This window comes from Anguilla rostrata, chromosome 9 (assembly GCF_018555375.3).
Source record: "Anguilla rostrata isolate EN2019 chromosome 9, ASM1855537v3, whole genome shotgun sequence".
NCBI classification, from domain to species: domain Eukaryota; kingdom Metazoa; phylum Chordata; class Actinopteri; order Anguilliformes; family Anguillidae; genus Anguilla; species Anguilla rostrata.
In genome coordinates, this window is record NC_057941.1 from 42672609 (window position 1) to 42688856 (window position 16248).

The window sequence follows — 16248 nt, forward strand, 5'->3', positions numbered from 1 at the left end:
ATTTTGGTGTGTGGGGACGATTAGTTCGAGCTTGCAGATTAGCCACTCGGCTAATCGTTATTTTTGGTTCCTGTGGGAGGATTGTTCCTGCTTGAACATTCCGTGCATTCCTGCAGGGTTACCTCTGATCGGTTTCACCTGTGGGTTGCTCACATCTTCCGCTGATTACCAGCCACACCTGTGGCTGGGTATTTAAAGCGTCAGTAGGCAGTGGAACGGTGCTTGAGTGTAACGTGTTTTGCTCTAGCCAGTTCCCTGTCGTATTTCTGAGGAAGGTGTAAGGATTTTAAGAACAAAGAAATTCTGACTTCAGTTTGTTTGTTTTTTTGGGAAAAAGGTATTAGGACGGTATATGTCCAGATTCTGAGGCTGGCGGTTTTAAGGGGTTATTGTGTCACCGTTGGGGCACAAACCTTTCTGCCTCTTACTAACCAGTTTCCCCCCTGGTTTTATTTGGCCTCAGAACATCTTCTGTTTGTTTTTGAAAAGACATTTTCTTTTTCTCTGCTTCGGGTCGAAGTCGTTTTCTTTTCTTTTCCCCGTTCCTTTATTTTCTTTATATACTCCTTCTTCCTCAGTTACCCGTTTAGGGGTTTATTCATTTTTTGGGATACGTCCCTTAGGAGTATAGCACCCCCTTCTTATTTCGTCTCTCACGAGACTCAGTGGTTACTGGAGTGCCCCTTTGGTAACTTATAGATCCCCTGTTTGGTCGCGTCTGGTCTTCACACTTCCCTTCCCTCACAGTTTATGCTGCCTTTTTTATAGGAAGCACAATTAGCCTTTACAGTCGTGTAGTCAACTTACTCTGAAATATTATCCAACAAATGAAATGAATGAAAAAAACATAATCTGCCATGTTATGTTTTAAAGTTTGAGTTGTGAACAAACAAGGTCTGAGGGGTACATTTAAAAAGAGATGACAACCAAATCAAGTGAAGCACGAGAGAAAATTTTAATGACACCCCACAAGGAAATATAGTTGGGTAAATATGAGCGACAGAAAATATGCGTGATTGACAGTTGGCAGAAGCGCAACCTAAAATGGACACCAAAACTCATCTATTTTCCCCAACTTTGTGTGGCAGAGCTTCCATTATAATGTTTAGGACTGGCTGATACAAACAACAGTGGTTTTTTGCAGCAGTACACATCCTATAAAAATCAACAAACAGTAACTTTTATCACTGTGTGACTGTCAGTTTTCAATGACTCAAATTCATATCTACTGATGCATATATAGAATTTTATACTTTAGTGATAAAAGGGGAATGTTTGAATGGAAAAAGGAATAACTCAAACTCTTTCAACATCAAGTGGTTTCTTCTCACAAAATACTGTACTTTTAAAGTCATGCATTCATGAATACAAAAGGCCTCTCAGAGGAAAGTATTATCGAGTATTTGTCATATTTTGGGATCATTTTATTGTTGAGATGTCAACAGATTCAATGAAACAAATATGCTCAATGCATAATACGTACACAGACCCTGAATCATATTTATATACAAAGGCTGCAGACATTTTTCATGCATATTCGAGGAAACGTGAAAGGTTTCCTGCTTAAATATATTGTTTGTCAGCAGATGAGAATTTGCCACAGTGAAGCGTTTTGAGATGTTTATTTTCTGACGTCAGTGACTACTGTGGTGGGTGGTCCGTTTATCCATCAGGGCGGCATATGGTACACAGTTGTACCCTCATGAGTTACGCTGGTTGTCATGGGGGTCATCTCGAGGTCGCGCTGATGTGGTGACCTCCTACTTAAGTGTCTCAGAGTTTGTCGCCAGCCATACCCTTAAAAGACATTACAGTGTTAATCAGTGTAAGATCACAAATATGCGGTTAGAATGGTCTTAACTGAACACTCTAATGCTGATGTAACAGTCAGTACTGGTAAATTGAAAGCAACAGAGTTCTAGAACACCGACTTCAAATTTTGAAGAAAAAAAAAAGCAATCCAGAAAACCTACTCTTCAAAGGGTTGACGTGTACATGGTGACTTACAGGGTCAGCATACGCTTTTATGTACTGTATACAGCTGGATATTTTCTCAAGGAGCGCAGGGTTTTTTGCTTAAGGGTACACTTGCTCTACTTTGGTGGCAAACCAGCACTCTTCTGGCTGAAATTGTGTAATCACTGTATCTTACTGCTCCCTGACTGTGCAACATTACCACAGTCACCCAAGGTAAACTCTACATCAGCATGTCCAGCTCATCGCAAAGCATTTATGTTGGGTCATCCGCAATGGGTCAATGAATTGTGACACTCTCCCTTGTTCTCCTTCCCTTTTTCTTTATCCTGTCTTTCTAGGAGGCAAATGTTTTTTTTGTGTATATTTGATGTTTGGTTTCTAGTCTGATATATAAGAAGCCATAGCTGTGTTTGCTATATGTAATGGTGTTTAGCAAGCTGCTTTCAATGTAAATGTAAAACACAGATTACATGAGGTCTGACTTGCCCTTAAGACGTATGATCACAAATATGTGATTAGAATTGAGAAAGGTACTTAACCTGCATTGCTTCAGTATATATCCTATTGTATGAATGGATGAAATGTAAATGCTAACCAAAAAGTAGTGACAGTCACTCTGGATAATAGCCTCTGCTAAATGCCTGTAATGTAACGTGCCTGAAAGCAATGGAGTTCTAGAACACTGACGAGAATTTTGAAAAAACATTCCAAAAAAACCTACTCTCTTCTAGGGGATAAAACAAACCCCCCCCCCCACCCCCACTCTCCACCATTTTTCTCTCCATTTTGGGCTCACCAGTTGTATGTCCACTTTGACACCCGCACCTGCATGAGCTGAAGTGTGTACACTCCTCCCCTGCATTCATCTGTAAGCCAGTGACTATTTTCCAGCTTCCAAGTCACCCAGGCCAGGGTTTAACCAACCTTCTCCCTGACGAGATGAGGTCAACGCTGTCTCACTGTTGCATAATTCCGTTCATAGCTGGCTAGTAATGACTAACGACGCTCATGTTTACTATTTTAATTCCTCGCTGGTACTCCTGGTGAGCACCTTTACTGCCTGTGAAATCCTAGAGGCCGACCGTGAATTCATGTTCATGAGGTATGAGTCCATGTTTCGGGTCTGTAGGCGGGAGGTTTTGGAACACACCTCTTTCCGGACGGGAGAGGTTCCTGAAATCACACCTCCCAGGGTCCTCACTGACGATGCCGAGGTCAGTGTTCCATTTGTTCCAGTTCACTTCCTCTACTCTGCGAGCGACATCAGACACACACTCCGGTCAGAGTATTACACATCCATGAGTACAGATCCACAATGCACGCCATGCACTATGCAAAGTGAGCAATTAGGTGCTACTTCTCCACTGTAGTCCTGGAACTACGTTAGCGTGGGCCAAAGCTGGCTGCAGCGCTGCCAAATGAAATTCCCAGGCCCGCAACAAAATTATATTATTATATTAATCCCTGACAAGGGAAAATAATATTTACTACAAGTTCATAGACCATTGGGCCCCCCTTCCTCCAGGGTCTGGGACAATGTGCCCAGTTGTCCCCCCTTGATTACAGTCCTGGCTGGCTGGCTCATTGGCTAGCAATGCGTTAACTTTTTCATTGTATCATCCACAAACAGACCTGTAGTGCAGTAAAGCAAATGCTGGCATATTCTGCCTGAATATCATATGCAGGCTAAGGCTCCCATTTTCTAGGAGAATTCTACAATTTGTGTCATTTATACTTTTGGTGGTCCGCTGTGAACACCAGGGCACTAGTCACCAGAAAAATTACAGCGAACCACTCAGACCTAAACCAAAGAATGCTTGCTAGTTTTCATTCATATCTTCATCCCCATCACAGAACAGTTGACAGACCTGGATACATACTCTGAATAGTCTCAGTAGCAAAAGCATACTGTACAATAGCTGCGTATCATTGTAGAGATCACAGTTGAACAGATCCCACATTCACACATAGTTTAAATGTGCCATCCCATTGGGATGACTGTGTTCATCAGGCTTGAAGACATTTAATTTAATTCAAGAAATGACCTGAAATTCAAATAATTAATTGAAAGATTCTCAGAGAACGGTATGGGCACTTTTGAATTCATTTCCTGGAGTTGAAACGGAATTGAGCCTCCCTGGCTTTGGTAGTGGAGGGAGAGAGACACGGCGTGGAAATGAAGAGGGTCACCTCAAACACCAGCGCTTGTCCTCTCCGGCCGTCCCACCCAGCTGCTTCTGCACCCCTGACCGCAGTTTGTGCTTCAGACAGAGGGGCAAGGTCCGCTCCACGTCCAGGGTGGTGATGGCCCTCTGTCACACACACAGCAGAGATGGTTGAGAAATGGTAGCACCAATGTGGTGTCACACTTGGTGGAAGTACACTTATTGCCACCACATTTCAAGTTAATCATGAATTTTTTATTTAATTATGGGGTTCCACGTAGAGATGATATAGCTTTGACACAACAAGATTCACAATTTTCAAGTGGCATTTCATAGCAGTGTTTTGTGTCGCATCCATGTTAGTTTTAACATGCTTTAAAAAGTCTTTCCTGATGTCTAGCAAAAAAGTGACAACACGGAGCATTCCCATGTTAATCACTCATTTTTGGCGAAAACACCACACAGCACCCTCGAACCCTAAGCTCTCGGTGCTCCCCATCGTTGCAGATTAGTGCAGCTGCGCTACGTGTGGCACAGGGAACTTTACGCCCCCCTGCTGGAATCTGAGGGAAAATGCCGTTCAGAACACCAGATGTGGAAGACCCCTTGCTGTGGGGACGACATGCTAGCACAACCCTGTTGTCATGGTGTCGACCCTAATGGAGGAGGCCACCCGGACAATGGCCCTCGTGAGTTTCGGCTACCTGCAGTTTCCAGATGCTAGTGCTCTCCTTGGATATGTCCTCTGCCTTCTTGTTCATGAGTGCGATCAGCATGTTCAGCAGGAGGATGTAGGTGAGCAGGATGTAGGTGATGAGCAGGATGTAGAACACCACCTTGTTGCTGTATGTTTCGGTGAACTCCAGGTCACCCATCCCAATGGTGAACTTGAACAGCTCCAAAAGGGCAAACTGGATGCTCTTGAAGGTGGGCTTCTTGCATAACTCTTTTTCCCCATCGGCAGGGTCAGCGACGAAAGCAAACCGCCCCTCTTTATGGACAGGCTCATCTAGCAGTGTCACCACAGCTGTGCAGACAGAAAGAGGTTTGATTACTTGCACACTTGTACTTTTTTGGTTTAATGATTTGGCTGGATACACCAAATACTCATAAATATGCTCTGCTGTCCTTTAAACCACATAAAAAAATTTTTCTTGCTTTGTATTGAATCATCATAATGTATTTAACTAATAATAGGACCAACACATTATTTAATTAACATGAAATAAAATGTAAAATATTGTAACACTTAAAATGAACATGCCAGCTCAGATAAACCTGCACATTGACAGCGATTTTAACACTTCCATTGTGCTGAAAAAATACATAAATAAACAAAAATGAGCTTTTATAGTGTAGTTCTCATTGTCTACTGCCAGCCACGCCTTGCAATGGAAAGACAGAGGTGGATACCTGCAGAAAATCCAAAGAGGAAGACCATGTAGACAAGGAGAAAGCGAAAAATCTCACTGAGAATCATCTAGCCAGGACAGAGAAAGAGAAAACAAAAGATGGAAACTCTAATGGTCAAAACTCATTTGTAATTTTAATTTATTTGTAAAAATGTAAATCGGATATTTGTTGGGACTGTGAGAACAACAATGTAACAACACAGCAATGTCAATGACTGCTGCACAAGTATGCATTCTTAAAAATTACATAAACATGATTGCTGTTTATTTTATTTTTCTCTTTAATGAGCTTCATTCAGTTGTCTAAAATAATATCTTACTAATGTGAACACAAGCACATTTCATGTTTGTCTATCTCCATCTGTCATTAAAATTAAACTGTTGTAGAGGCCGGTAACATGCACCTTCTGAATCATTACGCTGTAGATGCCCAAGGACCTGCATCCCCTGGAGAAGTAGAGGAGGTTCACCCAGCTGAGGGCCAGACACACCACCAGACAGGACACATACACCTGCTTCCCAGAGAGGTACAACGCTGCCGTGATGAAGAAGAGAATTGCCTGCAGGAAACTAGGAGCAGAAGACACCACTGGATCGAGAGAGCTCAGGGGAAACATGGGGCGAAGAGACACATCTGGAAAAATACAGGTTTAGAGTACACAGACTTACTTAGAACGGACTGGCCACAGCTAGCAAAATGTACAGACGGGCGACAAATTAAAGGAAAAACCTGAATAAGCGGGTGGAGAAACATGACGAATGCAGATGCCTCCATACAAGGTGTACTGCATGATACAATTAAGGAATTAACATCTTGTCATGCTCTGTGGCACGTATAAAAATCCTGAGCAGGCCCAGTTGGAGGAAAGGATCTCAGTGACTTTGAAAGGGGGTTCGTTATCGGGGGCACGGATGGCAGGAGCTTCAGTCACAAAGACCGCTCAACTGGCTAGAGTTTCAATAGGAACAGTGACTGAAGTGACATCTGCATTTAGATCTAATGCAAAGACATCAGTAAATAGGGTCTGAAATTGTGGTTGAGAGCTCACATTCAAAGACCGTCATGCTTGTGCATTAGTGCAATATGTAAGGAAAAAACAGAAGAGCAACTCTTCCTCAGGTGACTGAGGATGTCAATGCAGCATGTGATAAGAAGACTGTGTCAGGAAGTCCATCGACAACTACATAGAGAGGGATATTATAGTAGGGTTGCAGTGCATAAACCCCTCATTACAAAGACAAATGCACATTTGAAAGTCCAGTAGTGCAGAAACCATAGGCACTGGTCTACAGAGATAAGGAAAAAAGTGATATGGTCAGATGAGTCATCCTTCACCATATTCTCGACAAGTGGGCGAATGCATGTGTGGTGTACGCCAAGAGAACGATACCAAAATATTCTTGTAGAATCTATGCCAAGGTGCATTGAAGCTGTTCTGGCCGCTCACGGTGGCCCAACACCTTACTAAAACACTGTATGTTGGTTTTTCCTTTAATGTGTCACCCATCTGTCGGTTCTATGTCATGACTGACATAACCTAGAAATAACCATATGACTGATGGTAGGATAATAATGTGGCAATCTGAAGAAGTGGTCAACTCATCAAAACTGAAAACTTTCAACTTACAAGAGAAGGTCACTGTATCCATCTGACAGCAAAGCTTGCAGCGTCATAGGCTTCCGCTTGAATTCCACGATCTTAGAATAACAAAGTTGTGGGTCAGACAAGCATTCCACATTTAAACTGGTTAGGACAACCAAGTGATGCTTGATAATACTGTCTACTGGTGAAATACAGTAATTTGGGAGGCTGCACATGTCCTAATTTCTGTTTTTCACTTTCCTGTCCACTGGCAAAGCTGCACAGCGCAACCCTGGTTAATGATGGCCATCCCCCCCCCCACCCCCTCCCCCGACCGTGATGGCAATAACCCCTGCCTAGCCCGCAATCATAATCCCCCCCAGTTAACAATTGCTATCTCCCACCCCCCGGTCCACAATCAAAATGTGCAATCCCCTCTTGCCAGTAGGGGTGTGCCGGTCAAGACGAGAAATATCAACACCGAATTAAGCTCTCAGTCCGGCCCTGGCCAGGCGAAACCCTGCAGTAAAATAGAAACTCCTCCACTGGGTGACACTGGGGCCTCCCTCCCTCATGGTGCATAACTGTCAGGACATGGTCAGGACTGGATATTGCATCACTGCACTAAGGACTAGAGCATTTCTTGGACAAGCCAGCAGCATTGAGATTTCTTTGGGTGATGAGCAAAATGCTCATGTACACACACAGCACACTCACTCCTTTGATGAAGAGAAACAGGGCTCCCACTGCCGAGATGACCTGGCCGGTCAGCAACAGGTAGCCGAAGGGGGTATGCTCCAAGGTAAGCAGTGGCTGCAAGTCAAGATGATGTGTCAACTTCGGGGCAAAAACAGTATCTTTTCTCATATTTTTTCAGAATTCGCAAGCCATTCATTGAAACATAATGACCTCTGATTACAAAACTGTGTAAATATGACCCCGGCAAAGAAAGGCCTTACCTTTTGCTCCTGTCTGTTGTAAGATACCAGGCTGAAGATAATCAGGTACACCAGATAAACAAAGAAATTGAAGTTGAATATCCATTTGCCAAACCTGTTCCACTTTTCATCAAGCAATCTGGCAAGAGGTCCAACATCAAGCATTTCATGGCGATTCTGAAATGCAATAAATATACAATGAGTTTAAGATATATATGACACAATAGTTCCGCATCAACCCAGGAATATCTCCACCTGCGTTTGCGTTGCTTGGCAACATATCCCAAACGGTTCCGGTACTGGCAGATAATTCTCCAATGGATCTTTCGCATAGGTGCTGCTCATTATGACATCATGCTGTAACAGCGAATGAGCGGTGAATGAAACTGAAATTGACCTATCCCTTTTCTTACCGGAATTTCGCTGCCATATACAATGATCTCCAGCACGGAATTGTTTTCGAAGGTGTCGATGGAGGCGAGGTCATATAGGGAGCAGTGCACGGGCCCATAGACCCACTCGGTGAACTTGCGGGACAAGTGTTTACTCTCTGCATCCTGGAACTCGCGCTGCATCATGTGCTTAAACATCTGGGGAAGAGAATGGCAGAGATGTGAGGTAATGTTGCTTAGAGACAAGAACGTAACTTCCAATTCAGGCGACATAATCAATGTGATCACTGGGGAACACGGTGAAGTTATCACGGTGGAGCAATGTGGCTACATATCTGGGGCGATGAGCTGCCTGGACCAGGAGCTACCAGGACATGTATTTCCAGCTCAAGGTTAGATTTTTGTAGTCCAAAGTCTCTGAGTAGACCTTGGACTACACATATCATAGCTACAGCAGGAACCTACCCCAATCTTTCCAGTCTTGGCTGCCAGCTTTATGGGAGTCAAACCTTGGTGGTTTTCAATGTCCTCCAGTTTGGTTTTGGGGTGGAGCTTTGCTGCACAGGTGAGGATCTCGTCGTACATCATGTTGACAAATTCGGTGTTCTCGGGGCTGTTGTCCGCGATCATGACCAGAGCATGCAGCACCATGTTGCCCATGGAGTCTGTCTCTGTGATGCGCACTTTCTGATAGGGGTTGTCCATGAGGAATTTCACAATGTCCAGCTGATTGGTGCAGGCTGCCAGTGATAATGGCAACTCACCTACGAGTGGGAAAGGTGCACTTTCATGAGGAAGGACACTTACTGTGACATCACAGACAAGCATGCACTCAGTGGTTCTCACTCTGCAGTGCAAGGGCTAAACTGCACAGTCACTGTATTTGGAGGACTACAGTTCAATTACATGTGGTGAGGGTAGGCAGCGGGTGCCAGGATGTCTTGTGTGACCACATTCTTATCACTGAATATTTTTAATTATAACGGTCCCTGAACAAATGTGTTCTGTGTTCCGAAATCTGTAACAGCGATGGAGCATCAATCCACAGATCATGCACTTTAAAGGGTAGATTTCTTAAAGATTTTAAGTCAGTGTTGCAGAACTCCACTACTTTCAATTACCAGAGGTGATTGTTATACCACCAGCAGAATCTTCAGTTAAGGACAATCTAATCACATGTCTGTGATCTGACACCTTCAAGGGCTGACTCCATGCTGACAGGGAAAATGAAAGCAGTTATGGTGTGACTTACCAAAATAAAAGAACGCTCCTTTATTTTTCTGGAAGAATTTCCCGCAAGCTTTGGCATGGACATCAGCTCCTTTTTGGACAAGCAGTCGCACAAAGTAGGAGCTCCTTCTTTCAATCGCAATATGAAGGGCTGACTGGCCTACATCATGCATACACACAAAATGGCAGAATGAATACACTACCATGTACAGAATGGAATAACGTTTTAGCATACTTATACAATAAAGTTGCTACTAACAAAAAACTAATTCTGACTGGCCAGTAACTCACCTTTATAAAAGTTGTCTGTGTAGGCAGCATTGACAAACTTGTCTAAATCTCCCATCTTCTCTGCAATGTCAAGGAGATATTCTATGGTGTCATTTCTACCATTCTTCAGGTTTAGAAGAGCTTTCAGTAACACATTTTTACCATTTTTTTCTTGATCTGGAAAAAAGGTAGATGTATCAATGTTTGTATTAATGTTCGTGTCTATGTCGGTTTCTATATTGTGTCTTCAATAGTCTCAGGAACTGCAAAAGTAAGGTTTTTCCAGTCATAAGCTAATGCAGAGAAATAAGTACATGCCATCGGTAATTTAGACTACTGCAGTGGTCTCTTTATTTGTCCCCCCCCAAAAAAAATCAAATAAAAAATAGACCAGCTGCAACTAGTACAAAATGTGGCGATGTGTTCTGATACAAACTTGCTGTTTTTTGATGCTTTAAATGGCCTAGCACCTGAGTACATTATTGATATCTTACCAAATATCATCCCTGACATGACCTCAGATCTGCAGTAGCCAGCCTGCTCCAGTTTTCCCAGGGTAAAGCACAGAGAAAGTGGAGAGGCATCTTTCTGTTTTATGTTTCTACGCTATGGAACTCTCTCCCACAGCAAACCAGAGAGGCTAAATCCACTGAAAATTTTAAGACTCAAATGAAAACTCACTTGTTTAAGAAGGTTTTTAGCTCAATTTTTTTCAATGCATCTTTCAACAGTAGCTTTTGTCTATTTCACTTGGTCATTGCATTTTTAGATGTTTTTATCAACTCTTTTAAAATATTTTTTAAAATATTTAAATGTCCTTTTAAAGCTTCTTTTTATTTGTTCTACTGCATGAAATCTGGACTACAACAGTTCCATAGTGGGAGCATGATAAATTAAGTTAATGCTATTATTAAATATGTAAATACGACGTGAGTGTGACTGTGTGTATTTGCCCCTGGTGACGTATGTCTGATCAGAGCTCTTGCTGGATGATAAAACCTGTAGCTTTTCTCCCATACATTCTGAATTGGTGAGGTGTTTCATCGTCCGATGCAGATAGTCGTGTAACCCCTGAAGATGGGCGACGTCTCCACTCGCTGCTGCTTCAAACAGCTGCTTAATGTCAAATTTCTTGGTTTCCCGGCGGTCTTTGTTCCCCGCAGATTCTCTGACAGACCTGTCGTGGAGACAGAAATAAACATAAATTGTAGTTTGCCTCTGTCATTTCACACTAGGTTCTTAAATGAAACGGCACAAGCAGGTTAGACGATGGTTCACAGTTCACAATAGAACCCTGTTTGTGCAGAGTCTGCCACCAGCAGATGCTGCTACACCTGTCACTCATAATTTTCATCCATCCATCATCGATACCCGCTTATCCTGGGCAGGGTCGCACACCAGAGCGCACACCATTTACTCATACACTCATACCTATGGGCAATTTAGAGTCTTCAGTTAGCCCACCTGCATGTCTTAGGACTATGGGAGGAAACCCACACAGACACAGGGAGAACACGCAAACTGCACACAGAAAGGGCCAGGCCAGATTTAAACCCAGGACCTTCTTGCTGTGAGGCAACACTGCAAATATCGAAAAATGCTGAACGGGTCTCGTTGTCTGTAACTATGACAAGCATGGCTACAAGAGGAGATCTCAGTGGCTGAAAGAGGACTGGCTGTCAGGGCACATTTGGCTTGAGCTTCAGTGGAACAGAACTGTGAGGGTGACCATGGGTGGAAAGTGCACACTCCAGGGCTATGGTGTCTATGATGCACTGATTAGACAACATTAGACAATGTTAACGATGTTCCTTACAAAAGAGGGAAGCCATTTTCCAGTCAGTAAGGTGTAAATTGTGGTGGATGACATTCTTATGTGTAAGATGTGTCTCTTGATACTGATAGGATTATGGCCACTATATGCCTTCATTCTAAGTATACAGGTTATGGGCAATGTCCTTAGAAAGAGAAGACAATATTGGGTTTTTTCAAGTTTATAAATATGGGTAAAATCTTGTTTGCTTGTTAGACTAGTTAGTCAGACTACAAGGGCTTGTTATTCAGCCAATTAGAAAGACCTCCATTGTTTAATCACCCATGACCTTTGTAGAAGATACAAAAACTCAGTATTTCGGAATAAATTGTGGAAATGTAGCATGATAATTTTCATATAGTGGTTATGGTAGGTAGTCAATACTGTTTAAAGAGCGTGTGAGGAGCTGTATCTTATGATAAAAGTCATTTGTACACATCAATAGCAACAAAGCCTAAATGCAACTACTTCAGTTTACAGGAAGTAACATCATTTCAGGAAGTAACAGATCATCTGCAAAGTTTCAATACCCTTCTACTAAATTATGTTTAATTAACTGGATATTTCTGTTTTGAGAAGTGGAAGCATGGTGATGGAGAATACCAGTTAGCTCATTACATTTCCAATCAATTTTAACCAAAAAATACCAGAACTCTTGTTTCATTGCTGGTTTCAAAATGGAGTTTTTCGGAATATTATATTAGTGCAGGGGACACGCCGGCTTACTTGTCAAAGTTCAAATTGAATCTGATTTTTGGCTTTGTGTCTGCCAAGTCCTCCTGATAGTTGGAGTCCATGGGGGCCGGCTCCTTCTCCGAGCCGCCCATGCCAAGAGCCGAGGACAGCCGGTCATTCTTGCCGCCGTGCGACTTCTCCGGTTTGGTCCTGTCGTCCATCTCCAGGGAGAAGGGCGCCTTCTCTGTGACGTTAAACTTGCTCATGGCTCCTCCTCACAGCGGTGGCCTGGCAGCAAGAAGAGAGAGAGGAAGTGCATCAACAGTCATGTGGGTGTTTTTTTTTTTGTTGTTTTTTAAAAAAAAAACTTGCCTTAAAAAGCTCTGTGTGCCAGCCGCTGAAGGGCAGCAGACAGAGGAAGAGTGACATGTGCGGTGCACCACCGCTGTACCTCATAGGGATGTTCTGCATCATATTCTGTGTGACATTCGCAGCCTTGACCTCTGAACACGTGTGTGTGTGTGTGTGTGTGTGTGTGGAGTCTTGTGATGGTGCATCACAAAAAGCACAACAAGGACGGCATTTATTAGCTGTCTCCCATGACAACACGGACACCTTCTGTAGTTTGAGTCCTGAAACATTAATGCTGCCTTCAGGAATTCAAAAACAAAATCACTTGGTTAGCTGCACTTTGAAGAGGGACTATTTCCCCACAATTATTGCTCAATACACAATCAAGTCCTACAAGTTGTGAGATGCATTCAATCCTCGCACGCAGACTCATCACTTTATGTCAGTAATACCACAGGATCTATTTTTAAAGAGACCCAAGCAAACAGGACACGAGGTTTCCACTCACAATGACTCACAGTGAAACCATTTCATCCACAAATATCAGAAGACCCTGGAAACAGGGAAGTTTTGTCAGTGCTTTTATATTTGCAACACATTGGCCTGCCATAGACAAAAATCAGTGCCTATATTCACACGCCTCACCAAAGTTACATGTGATAAACAAAATCAACGAGGACATTTCTGGACTCTGCTAAGCAATTTCCCATTGTAACAGAAAATAATAAATAATAAATAATAGATTGGTATTGTAACCAATCTTACATCCTAAAAATCATTTTCAGCATGTGAATATAGGGCTTATAAGGTACCACAGTCATGCTGACTATTGGCATGAGCAAGAATAATAATGATTACTGTCAGCTGTGTTCAGTGTCTGTGTGAAATTAATTATTAATGCTTCCATTTTGTTGTAATCAGATCTCAAACATGGATTTTCCTTGTTCTCTTGTGTTGAGGTTTCAGTGGCTAAATATCACATCTCTTTTTTTTTAGCTTTGTTTTTTCAAATGTTTTTGACATTGCTAGACCATTCCCCTTAATGTAGGATATAAACAATCATATCTGACACTTGGCTATGAAGAAAAACCAAAGAAATACAAAAGAAGAGAGAAAAATGTCATCTGCCAGGCAAATTAAAGTTACAATGGACTATTTCTATACACAATGTACTCTGCCAGTGACTTCAAAATTCTTGACGTTGCAGCTATTGTAATGGATTTTTACCACATTATCTAAAAAATGAAAAAATGTAGGTTATTGAGAAGACTTTATAACCTCATTACAACCACTTCCCCCTCTGTATACTGAGATAAGATAGACATTTATTTGATTATGTTCTGTCCTCTAGTGCTGGTTGGGGTAATGGCTCACCTTGTGGTGTGTTTTGCTAAATGAGAAATATTGCTATCCAATGCTAAGCCTCTAATTTTACAATATACAAAAAAACAAGTGGTCCACATTTTATTTATCTTTTATTATTGTCAAAGGCGGGGCTCTGACAAGAACATACAGTAATTAATATAGCAGCAGTTACTTTTCACATGCAGATTACAGAAGAACCGTACTCACACGAACGTGCTCCCTGTTTCACAGTGTTTACTGCGGGCTGCAGTATGCCCTGCCGTTGTATCCCGTTGTGTTTATTATTATTTATTTCTTCATTTTTTCACGCCTCACTTCCTTTAAAACACGTTCACGTGGCAATGGAAGTACAAAAGTTTTTTAAAAGTCAGCGTCGTTAAAATCCGATATTGGTGGGTGTTTTCAGGCCGTGAGAAGCAGACTGAATGAAGCTGTACAGTACTGCTGGGCAGGATGCTTTGAATGGGCGGTGTGGGGGGTGGAGGTGGGGGGTGGATGCTGTGGATGGGCGGTGTGGGGGTGGAGGGTGGGGGGTGGATGCTGTGCTCCTCCTTACACCGTACGTCCTCTGAGAGCAAGAGTGCATTACCACAGTCCTGAGTGTTCGAGCAGCGTTTGTATTAGGAGTTTTTTTCTCTGCGTCTCGTTGTGAGAAAATCAATAATTCTGTCTCTCGTGTTACTTTCCAGACATTGCCAGTAAAATCTTTACTCCTTTTTTTAAAAATAAACATTAACAATTTTAAATGACAGTATTTTCTGATGTCACTGAGCTAACAATTGTTTTACTGTACTGTATTAAGCATTGAAAGAAAACATTTCCACAACACCCTGTACTCCAAAATGGAGGTAATCTTGCTTTCACTTCCCAATTGTAGCCTAGATTTCTTTTTGCCTTAGAGAAGGTTTTATCTTCCTTTTTTCCAGACCTTTGAGAGGATTAGGCACCAGAGAGGTGAAATGTGAATACATTCTTTTTAAAGGAATATGCCAACATATTGTAGTGTATGAAGTTGGTTTAAATTAGATTATCCATCTTCACTGCACATTGCTTTGTTGTCATGACACCCAGGGCTACCAATAGCGCTGGTGTGATTTGGTTCTATTATCATTCATCTCCACACTGGAAGCAGTGTCTTTGCCCTTAAGAAACTAACTCTACTTTATTTTCACATAGTAAAAGTACGTCTTACAGTTTAATTGAATCTCATTCTTGTGTCTTAAATGGAGTCTCTTCACTTACCTTGGCACGGATTTTTCTCAGTAGTCTGTGACTGGCACTTAAGATGTTTTGCCTCTGCACTGAACCACAGCTTTGCTGAACTTCCTGTAGACGCTTCTGCATAGCTGATATAGATATGTTCATGTGACCAGTTTAAAAGAGGCGATACTGTTCATCGGCGGTTGACATGCTGGTTCACCAACTTGTTTCCATGACAATTCTCCTTTTGTTTTCAATAGTGTCTCCTCCATACTGATTTATGCAAGTCATTATGGAGCATTTTATAAAAGACTTCACTTCTGTGGTAGAATAGTGTACAGTTACTTTTGTGTGAAATTATTGCAAAGATTGCCATTGTTAGTACTAATAATCACTGAATATGTTTGTCAGTGTGTGGTTAAAGATGCTTTTGATGACTTACCACAAGTTTTAATGTATATAGCTTGGGTATTTATATCCATATCTGTGTAAGAGTTACAGCCCTTTTCAGACATAGTTCCTCCATTTTAGAGGAAATAAAATTAACTGGCTGTCCAGCTGTACATTGGCCAGCTGTGTGTTGATGCACAAGACAACTAACAAAATGTTGAGTTGATTCTAGGTGTGGCATTTGAATTTGGAGCCTGTTGCGACTATCTCTCGACAGAAGGACAAAAGAAATGTCAACGACAGGAAAGCAGAAGTAGACCACTAATTGTTGATGACAGAAAAATACCTTCGCTTGTGAAGAAAAAAAAACCCTACAAAAAAAAAACCCCTTATGCCAACGGCCTGGATCAACAACACTCTCCAGGCTGTAGGCACAGATGTTTCAAAGACTACCATAAAGAAAAGACCACACCTGCATAACCTCAGA

The 16248-nt window shown here is 42.1% G+C and overlaps 1 protein-coding gene across 2 annotated transcripts; it reads right to left on the bottom strand.

Moving 5' to 3' along the window:
* Window positions 1–931: 931 nt before the first annotated feature.
* On the bottom strand, window positions 932–15558 carry trpv1 (transient receptor potential cation channel, subfamily V, member 1). Of its 2 annotated transcripts, none has more exons than XM_064352258.1 (16): window positions 15414–15558; window positions 12507–12743; window positions 10987–11144; window positions 9989–10144; window positions 9720–9857; window positions 8933–9231; window positions 8489–8665; window positions 8097–8252; window positions 7855–7950; window positions 7183–7253; window positions 5959–6124; window positions 5556–5622; window positions 4847–5169; window positions 4168–4289; window positions 3128–3228; window positions 932–1797 (listed from the first exon to the last, which is right to left on the bottom strand). In XM_064352258.1, exons 2-16 carry the CDS (start codon window positions 12719–12721, stop codon window positions 1670–1672), a joined length of 2373 nt encoding a protein of 790 aa, XP_064208328.1. In that variant the 5' UTR covers window positions 12722–12743; window positions 15414–15558; the 3' UTR covers window positions 932–1669. The 2 variants fall into 2 exon arrangements, with proteins under 2 accessions (XP_064208328.1, XP_064208329.1); XM_064352259.1 differs by lacking the exon at window positions 15414–15558 and adding an exon at window positions 14379–14646.
* Window positions 15559–16248: the final 690 nt, after the last annotated feature.

What these genes read in the sequence shown, in the direction of transcription:
- trpv1 (XM_064352258.1), bottom strand. Translation starts at nt 12,721, where the DNA reads ATGAGCAAGTTTAACGTCACAGAGAAGGCGCCCTTCTCCCTGGAGATG. An exon ending in TTCAATTTGAACTTTGACAA is followed by an intron (nt 11,145 to 12,506) that starts GTAAGCCGGCGT and finishes TCTCCACGACAG; the next exon opens with GTCTGTCAGAGAATCTGCGG. An exon ending in TGTTTCTCTTCATCAAAGGA is followed by an intron (nt 7,254 to 7,854) that starts GTGAGTGTGCTG and finishes TGTTATTCTAAG; the next exon opens with ATCGTGGAATTCAAGCGGAA.